Below are 10,000 nucleotides of genomic sequence, written 5' to 3' on the forward strand. Positions count from 1 at the left end.
GGGCACATTACTGTTAACTAATGGGGGCAGATTACTGTTAACTAATGGGGGAGGACATTACTGTTAACTAATGGGGGCACATTACTGTTAACTAATGGGGGACATTACTGTTAACTAATGGGGGGACATTACTGTTAACTAATGGGGGCACATTACTGTTAACTAATGGGGGGCACATTACTGTTAACTAATGGGGGCACATTACTGGGGGACATTACTGTTAACTAATGGGGGCACATTACTGTTAACTAATATTACTGTTAACTAATGGGGGCACATTACTGTTAACTAATGGGGGCAGATTACTGTTAACTAATGGGGGGTCACATTACTGCTAACTAATGGGGGGGACATTACTGTTAACTAATGGGGGACATTACTGTTAACTAATGGGGGGGCACATTACTGTTAACTAATGGGGGCACATTACTGTTAACTAATGGGGGGACATTACTGTTAACTAATGGGGGGGACATTACTGTTAACTAATGGGGGTCACATTACTGCTAACTAATGGGGGCACATTACTGTTAACTAATGGGGGCAGATTACTGTTAACTAATGGGGGGGACATTACTGTTAACTAATGGGGGCAGATTACTGTTAACTAATGGGGGTCACATTACTGTTAACTAATGGGGGACATTACTGTTAACTAATGGGGGGGACATTACTGTTAACTAATGGGGGGGCACATTACTGTTAACTAATGGGGGACATTACTGTTAACTAATGGGGGACATTACTGTTAACTAATGGGGGGGACATTACTGTTAACTAATGGGGGACATTACTGTTAACTAATGGGGGGGGTTAACACATTACTGTTAACTAATGGGGGCAGATTACTGTTAACTAATGGGGGTCACATTACTGTTAACTAATGGGGGGACATTACTGTTAACTAATGGGGGGGACATTACTGTTAACTAATGGGAGGGGGGACATTACTGTTAACTAATGGGGGGCACATTACTGTTAACTAATGGGGGGACATTACTGTTAACTAATGGGGGGGGGGACATTACTGTTAACTAATGGGGGGACATTACTGTTAACTAATGGGGGTCACATTACTGCTAACTAATGGGGGGGCACATTACTGTTAACTAATGGGGGGGCAGATTACTGTTAACTAATGGGGGACATTACTGTTAACTAATGGGGGGCATTACTGTTAACTAATGGGGGGGGACATTACTGTTAACTAATGGGGGACATTACTGTTAACTAATGGGGGGGCAGATTACTGTTAACTAATGGGGGCAGATTACTGTTAACTAATGGGTTGGGGGCAGATTACTGTTAACTAATGGGGGCACATTACTGTTAACTAATGGGGGAGCATTACTGTTAACTAATGGGGGGCACATTACTGTTAACTAATGGGGGGGCATTACTGTTAACTAATGGGGGGCATTACTGTTAACTAATGGGGGCACATTACTGTTAACTAATGGGGGCACATTACTGTTAACTAATGGGGGGCACATTACTGTTAACTAATGGGGGCACATTACTGTTAACTAATGGGGGCACATTACTGTTAACTAATGGGGGGCACATTACTGTTAACTAATGGGGGCACATTACTGTTAACTAATGGGGGTCACATTACTGTTAACTAATGGGGTGGGGGCATTACTGTTAACTAATGGGGGCACATTACTGTTAACTAATGGGGGCACATTACTGTTAACTAATGGGGGCACATTACTGTTAACTAATGGGGGCACATTACTGTTAACTAATGGGGGCACATTACTGTTAACTAATGGGGGCACATTACTGTTAACTAATGGGGGTCACATTACTGTTAACTAATGGGGGGGGTCACATTACTGTTAACTAATGGGGTGGGGGCATTACTGTTAACTAATGGGGGCACATTACTGTTAACTAATGGGGGTCACATTACTGTTAACTAATGGGGGGTCACATTACTGTTAACTAATGGGGGGGGGCACATTACTGTTAACTAATGGGGGGGCAGATTACTGTTAACTAATGGGGGGATAATATGTACAGAAGCAGGCACCCAACACCCTTAAATCATGCTTTTATCATATTTGTGGTAATAAATCTGATTCCAAGGTCAATTAGCTACAGGATGTTATTTCTATCAAACTAGTTGCACAGAAACAAATACTCCCTCCAACACCCTCCTCCCTGTACATACCAGCATACCGTCCTTTCCCCCAACTAAATATTCACAATGTTTGTGAGTTATATCACACAATTCTAGGATGTTAGCCCTTCCATAAAGATAAGACATTAAACTGTAGGTGCAAACCTATTACTGCACTCTTTCCCATGAGCGTTTATATCTTTAAGATAGATCGCTCACCACTGTTTATACACACAGGATGTGGCAGTCGCGGCATATTTGTTTTGAGAAGTAATGTTCAGCAAGGACTACTGTCTGTCTTGGTGCCGCCAGGCTACATGTTGTCTTTGTGTGGGCCTCCCCTTCTCTCTATGTTCTCGCTCTGTTCTGCTTTCCTGTATCTCCTATAGTACAGAACACAGCAGCATTATGGAGTATTCTGAACAGACACACACACAGAGAATATGAACTAAATCCTGTTTACATCTGAGATAATTTCTGTTCCTTAATGATATTAGCAGTTCACTCCCATTTTAACATTCAACTGTCTTGTCCTTCATTTACCTCAATAACCAGTGTTCTCCAGCTGTCGCTTTGGCAACAAAATGCGCGCAAACCAAAACATATGTCTTAAGATTGTTAACGTGGAAACTATATTTCGTCTCCGATGTTTATTGGAAGGAAAAAAACAACAACATTTGCACAATGACCACTTGTTGTTTCAAATACATCATTACAGTCGACGGTGAGCAAGTTATCACGTTTGTTTTTTTAAAAATACATTTGCATTGACATGAAATCAGTCAAAACACCTTAAAACACAACATGGTATCAGTAACAAGATAAAACATGCTGAAATAAGCCCTGTATGCTTCCCCACATGACAGTGTCTCTCTTGCGCGCAGTCTGGCCATCCAGAACCACAACAGGCTGAGGAGCGCCCATCGTTGGCAGCCATCCCATCTTACCATGTAGATGGCGACATGATAAATCATTGTAAACACAAACTATTCACTTCCTGCTGCAAATACAAACAACCGTGTTTGTTGAGCTGCATATTCAGTTGCGTATGTCCATCGTCTATAAATTGGGGGAAAAAAATGTTAACTCAAAGTTATTGAGTTTAGTTTTTTCAACAGAAAGCTGATTGAGCTGAAGCTGCCAAAAGTACCAAAAGTGGCTAACGTCATCTTTATCAGTAATGTATAACATATTTGGACAGTACCTGATTAAACAGTAATTGGTTAAGTAATTGGTCTGTGTAAGAGTCGTCACTACAGTCCTCGGCTCGATTCCAGGCTGTATCACATCCGGCCGTGATTGGTCGTCCCTAATGTTAGTTTAACGTTATAGCTAGACTGGGTACTCCCTGATGTTAGTTTAACGTTATAGCTAGACTGGGTACTCCCTGATGTTAGTTAGTTTAACGTTATAGCTAGACTGGGTACTCCCTGACGTTAGTTAGTTTAACGTTATAGCTAGACTGGGTACTCCCTGACGTTAGTTAGTTTTAACGTTATAGCTAGACTGGGTACTCCCTGGCGTTAGTTAGTTTAACGTTATAGCTAAACTGGGTACTCCCTGGCGTTAGTTTTAACGTTATAACTAGACTGGGTACTCCCTGACGTTAGTTAGTTTAACGTTATAGCTAGACTGGGTACTCCCTGACGTTAGTTAGTTTTAACGTTATAGCTAGACTGGGTACTCCCTGACGTTAGTTTAACGTTATAGCTAGACTGGGTACTCCTTGGCGTTAGTTTAACGTTATAGCTAGACTGGGTACTCCTGACGTTAGTTAGTTTAACGTTATAGCTAGACTGGGTACTCCCTGACGTTAGTTAGTTTTAACGTTATAGCTAGACTGGGTACTCCCTGACGTTAGTTTAACGTTATAGCTAGACTGGGTACTCCTTGGCGTTAGTTTAACGTTATAGCTAGACTGGGTACTCCCTGACGTTAGTTAGTTTAACGTTATAGCTAGACTGGGTACTCCCTGACGTTAGTTAGTTTTAACGTTATAGCTAGACTGGGTACTCCCTGACGTTAGTTTTAACGTTATAGCTAGACTGGGTACTCCCTGACGTTAGTTAGTTTAACGTTATAGCTAGACTGGGTACTCCTTGACGTTAGTTTTAACGTTATAGCTAGACTGGGTACTCCCTGACGTTAGTTAGTTTAACGTTATAGCTAGACTGGGTACTCCCTGACGTTAGTTAGTTTAACGTTATAGCTAGACTGGGTACTCCCTGACGTTAGTTAGTTTAACGTTATAGCTAGACTGGGTACTCCTTGACGTTAGTTTAACATTATAGCTAGACTGGGTACTCCCTGATGTTAGTTAGTTTAACGTTATAGCTAGACTGGGTACTCCCTGACGTTAGTTAGTTTAACGTTATGGCTAGACTGGGTACTCCCTGACGTTAGTTAGTTTAACGTTATAGCTAGACTGGGTACTCCCTGACGTTAGTTTTAACGTTATAGCTAGACTGGGTACTCCCTGACGTTAGTTTTAACGTTATAGCTAGACTGGGTACTCCCTGACGTTAGTTAGTTTAACGTTATAGCTAGACTGGGTACTCCCTGACGTTAGTTAGTTTAACGTTATGGCTAGACTGGGTACTCCCTGACATTAGTTAGTTTAACGTTATAGCTAGACTGGGTACTCCCTGACGTTAGTTTTAACGTTATAGCTAGACTGGGTACTCCCTGATGTTAGTTAGTTTAACGTTATAGCTAGACTGGGTACTCCCTGACGTTAGTTTTAACGTTATAGCTAGACTGGGTACTCCTGATGTTAGTTAGTTTAACGTTATAGCTAGACTGGGTACTCCTGACGTTAGTTTTAACGTTATAGCTAGACTGGGTACTCCTTGACGTTAGTTAGTTTTAACGTTATAGCTAGACTGGGTACTCCTGACGTTAGTTTAACGTTATAGCTAGACTGGGTACTCCCTGATGTTAGTTAGTTTAACGTTATAGCTAGACTGGGTACTCCTGGCGTTAGTTTAACGTTATAGCTAGACTGGGTACTCCCTGACGTTAGTTTTAACGTTATAGCTAGACTGGGTACTCCCTGACGTTAGTTAGTTTAACGTTATAGCTAGACTGGGTACTCCCTGACGTTAGTTAGTTTTAACGTTATAGCTAGACTGGGTACTCCTTGACGTTAGTTTAACGTTATAGCTAGACTGGGTACTCCCTGACGTTAGTTTAACGTTATAGCTAGACTGGGTACTCCTTGACGTTAGTTTAACGTTATAGCTAGACTGGCTACTCCCTGACGTTAGTTTAACGTTATAGCTAGACTGGCTACTCCCTGACGTTAGTTTTAACGTTATAGCTAGACTGGGTACTCCCTGATGTTAGTTAGTTTAACGTTATAGCTAGACTGGGTACTCCCTGATGTTAGTTAGTTTAACGTTATAGCTAGACTGGGTACTCCCTGATGTTAGTTAGTTTAACGTTATAGCTAGACTGGGTACTCCTTGACGTTAGTTTTAACGTTATCTGTCAGTGCAGCTTTTGAATCAACATGTTGAATTGTAAATGACTCGAATCTGGTTTACTGTGAGGTCAATAACTCTGAATAACATCATCACTGTGGGCTACATTAATAACATAACATAATAACATAACAATAACATTAATAACACGCTGACCTCGCTCTTGTTCTCTTTCTCCTTTTATATTTCAATGAGATATTTCAATGAGATATTTCAATGAGATATTTCAATGAGATATTTCAATGAGATATTTCAATGAGATATTTCAATGAGATATTTCCGTGGGTTTTTAGAAGTGAAGCATCTGCTTTGGCGTTTCCATGTGGGACTGAGAGGAAGCTCACTGGAGGGCAAATGGGAGAAGACGGAACGAGATGGACTTTGGCCAACATTTTCAATAATGTTTTATGTTCCCAAAACTAGAATATCTTATGAACAAAGTAGACTAAGGTTTGTAGACTTGAACATTTGCAAAACTTTAATTTTTAATTTTTAATCGTGTTGTTTTCGGAGTGTAAAGGCAAATTTATTAATTGCACATGCGCACTTCACAGAGGAGGCGTTCCCTAACAGAAATATGCAGATGATAATAGAACGAGCCAATAGGATCTCGCTAAGTCGTACTTGGTTCTGCCCAACGTGGCTCATTTGTTCCATGCTTTTTTTTGGGCGAATCAAAAATGACTTTGAGAAACCACTGTGACTCGGGCCTCCTAAAGTGCCGCCGTACACAGAACTGGTGGTTTTAGGCATCACTGAAGAGGCAGGCCAGGACAGGGCTCATGATTGGAGAGATTGTTGCAGTGTGTAATGCGGTGTAGCCGAACTTGTTTTACACCAAGACTCCAATGACGTCATTGGGCTGAAGCAAGCCTGTCACCCAGCCTAAGATAATGCAGTATAGTCCTAATAATGTAGTCCAGACAGGGCTGAAGTAAGACTGTCACCCAGCCTAAGATAATGCAGTATAGTCCTAATAATGTAGACCAGACAGGGCTGAAGTAAGCCTGTCACCCAGCCTAAGATAATGCAGTATAGTCCTAATAATGTAGTCCAGACAGGGCTGAAGTAAGACTGTCACCCAGCCTAAGATAATGCAGTATAGTCCTAATAATGTAGTCCAGACAGGCCTGAAGTAAGCCTGTCACCCAGCCTAAGATAATGCCTATAGTTATAATATATACATGTAGTCCAGACAGGGCTGAAGTAAGCCTGTCACCCAGTCTAAGATAATGCCTATTGCTATAATAATGCAGTCCATGTAGTCCACACAGGGCTGAAGTAAGACTGTAACGTCTGAGTTCATGTTGGCCAGCGATCACAATGGATCTCTACAGTCTGCTAGTAAAACTGCAAGGTCCCTAACAGGACTGTGGAGCACTAGATCTGTGAATCCTCCCTCCTTAGGGTCCCTAACAGGGCATTTTAGGGCACTAGATCTGTGAATCCTCCCTCCTTAGGGTCCCTAACAGGGCGTTTTAGGGCACTAGATCTGTGAATCCTCCCTCCTTAGGGTCCGTCTACTCCTGGAGTCAGAATAGTCATAGTTGAAGACTCTCTCGATGGTGGAGGGAGCGAGGCGCGGACGGTTCGCCCCAGGCCTCGGGCGGCGAACACATAGAGGACAGGGTTCAGGGAGCTCTTCAGGTACACCAGGAACAGAGAGACGTACGCCCCTGTGAACGACGCCCGGTACAGCCCCGCCCGCTCAGGCCGCCCTACAGCCAGCGCCCGCAGGAAGCGGCAGGTAAAGTAGGGGACCCAGCAGGACAGGAAGAGGAGCATGGTGAGGAAGAGGACCCGGTACAGCCTGGCCATCTGTCTCGCAGTCGCCGAAAAGGAAGAAGAGGAGGATGGAGAGGTTGGTCCGGCGACTCCTGCCTGCCTGGCGGTCCACAGCACGGCTACGTTACTCACCAGGAACACCGTTAACGGCAGGAGGAACCCGGCCACCGTCTCAGTCACAAACAGCCCCGTGCTGTACCCCAGGCTCTCCAGACACTGGGTAGTACCGTTGATCTCCAGCAGGTCGGCAGTGTGGAGGTAAGGGGTAGCCAGGGCAGCAGCCAGCCCCAGAGGAGACCACACACCAGGGGAACTGCCCAGCGAGGACGCTTCAGACTGGACCAGACCGGCCTGAGGAGACACAGACATCTCTCCACAGCCACGGCACACAGCAGGAAGGCTGCGGCGTATAGTCCCAGGCCTCTCAGGAATATCACCAGGCGACAGGCCAGTTTCCCCACGGGCCAGCTACAGCTGTGGGCCAGGTACGCCAGCATTAGAGGGGTGCGGAGGAGAAGGACCAGGTCAGCCAGCGCCAGGTTCACTACGTAGACACGGAAGCTGCTGGCGCCGCGCGTCTCCCCTTGGCCCAAGCTGCCACGCCTTGTCAGGCGGCCACGCCCACGCCAGGCCAACGCATACACCACTAGGCTGTTCAAGGACACGCCCACCTGGGGACAGAGAAGAGGAAGTGATGTCATAAATCAGAAGACACTGCAGGAACCTCAAGAACTGGGGCTATGCCAATGGTTTTGTTCCAGCCCAACACTAACCCCCCTGATTCAACATGGCATGGTTTTGTTCCAGCCCAACACTAACCCCCCTGATTCAACATGGTTTTGTTCCAGCCCAACACTAACCCCCTGATTCAACATGGTTTTGTTCCAGCCCAACACTAACCCCCTGATTCAACATGGTTTTGTTCCAGCCCAACACAAACCCCCTGATTCAACATGGTTTTGTTCCAGCCCAACACTAACCCCCCTGATTCAACATGGTTTTGTTCCAGCCCAACACTAACCCCCCTGATTCAACATGGTTTTGTTCCAGCCCAACACTAACCCCCCTGATTCAACATGGCATGGTTTTGTTCCAGCCCAACACTAACCCCCTGATTCAACATGGCATGGTTTTGTTCCAGCCCAACACTAACCCCCTGATTCAACATGGTTTTGTTCCAGCCCAACACTAACCCCCTGATTCAACATGGCATGGTTTTGTTCCAGCCCAACACTAACCCCCTGATTCAACATGGCATGGTTTTGTTCCAGCCCAACACTAACCCCCTGATTCAACATGGTTTTGTTCCAGCCCAACACTAACCCCCTGATTCAACATGGTTTTGTTCCAGCCCAACACTAACCCCCCTGATTCAACATGGCATGGTTTTGTTCCAGCCCAACACTAACCCCCCTGATTCAACATGGTTTTGTTCCAGCCCAACACTAACCCCCCTGATTCAACATGGAATGGTCTCGATTAAAGCCGATTGAATCAGGCGCGCTGGGACGAACAACCTGCACAGCAGTACCTGTATTGATGTAGACTGAACTATAATGATTCTCCAGACTAGAGACTCACCAGGAAGATGAGCACGGTGATGACCATCTGAGTGATGCGGCCTGTCTCTGCCTGCCAGGTGTTACTACAGCCCAGTCCTTTACTGGGTCCTGCTGGGCTGGGAGACGGCTGGGTCAGGAACCACTGGCTGCTGTTCACAAGGTTCATCGTGGCTCAGATAGGAAGATATAGACCTGGAGCTGCAGTGAGGAGACCTGTGGAGACAGGCAGTATGGGGATATATGTTAGTGTGGAGACAGACAGTATGGAGATATATGTTAGTGTGGAGACAGACAGTATGGAGATATATGTTAGTGTGGAGACAGACAGTATGGAGATATATGTTAGTGTGGAGACAGACAGTATGGAGATATATGTTAGTGTGGAGACAGACAGTATGGAGATATATGTTAGTGTGGAGACAGACAGTATGGAGATATATGTTAGTGTGGAGACAGACAGTATGGAGATATATGTTAGTGTGGAGACAGACAGTATGGAGATATATGTTAGTGTGGAGACAGACAGTATGGAGATATATGTTAGTGTGGAGACAGACAGTATGGAGATATATGTTAGTGTGGAGACAGACAGTATGGAGATATATGTTAGTGTGGAGACAGACAGTATGGAGATATATGTTAGTGTGGAGACAGACAGTATGGAGATATATGTTAGTGTGGAGACAGACAGTATGGAGATATATGTTAGTGTGGAGACAGACAGTATGGAGATATATGTTAGTGTGGAGACAGACAGTATGGAGATATATGTTAGTGTGGAGACAGACAGTATGGAGATATATGTTAGTGTGGAGACAGACAGTATGGAGATATATGTTAGTGTGGAGACAGACAGTATGGAGATATATGTTAGTGTGGAGACAGACAGTATGGAGATATATGTTAGTGTGGAGACAGACAGTATGGAGATATATGTTAGTGTGGAGACAGACAGTATGGAGATATATGTTAGTGTGGAGACAGACAGTATGGATATATATGTTAGTGTGGAGACAGACAGTATGGAGATATATGTTAGTGTG

The 10,000-nt window shown here is 44.4% G+C and overlaps 1 protein-coding gene and 1 long non-coding RNA gene across 2 annotated transcripts in view; both read right to left on the minus strand.

The window, feature by feature from the left end:
• Positions 1-2,741: 2,741 nt before the first annotated feature.
• LOC124021178 lies at positions 2,742-3,513 on the minus strand. The gene is made up of 2 exons (XR_006836213.1): positions 3,333-3,513; positions 2,742-3,187 (listed from the first exon to the last, which is right to left on the minus strand). It is a non-coding gene; the product is annotated as an uncharacterized LOC124021178 (long non-coding RNA).
• Positions 3,514-7,119: 3,606 nt separating this feature from the next.
• LOC124021179 (leukotriene B4 receptor 2-like) overlaps positions 7,120-10,000 on the minus strand; it is a 7,015-nt gene continuing 4,134 nt past the window's right edge. The window contains exons 2-4 of the mRNA XM_046336526.1: positions 8,977-9,170; positions 7,623-8,066; positions 7,120-7,428 (exon numbers count right to left, since the gene is read on the minus strand). Of these exons, the coding sequence (XP_046192482.1) occupies positions 7,120-7,428; positions 7,623-8,066; positions 8,977-9,123 (900 nt within the window). The 5' untranslated portion in view covers positions 9,124-9,170. The remainder of the gene's footprint in view (positions 7,429-7,622; positions 8,067-8,976; positions 9,171-10,000) is intronic.

The sequence above is a fragment of the Oncorhynchus gorbuscha genome, unplaced genomic scaffold, assembly GCF_021184085.1.
Source record: "Oncorhynchus gorbuscha isolate QuinsamMale2020 ecotype Even-year unplaced genomic scaffold, OgorEven_v1.0 Un_scaffold_1078, whole genome shotgun sequence".
Classification (NCBI taxonomy): Eukaryota; Metazoa; Chordata; class Actinopteri; order Salmoniformes; family Salmonidae; genus Oncorhynchus; species Oncorhynchus gorbuscha.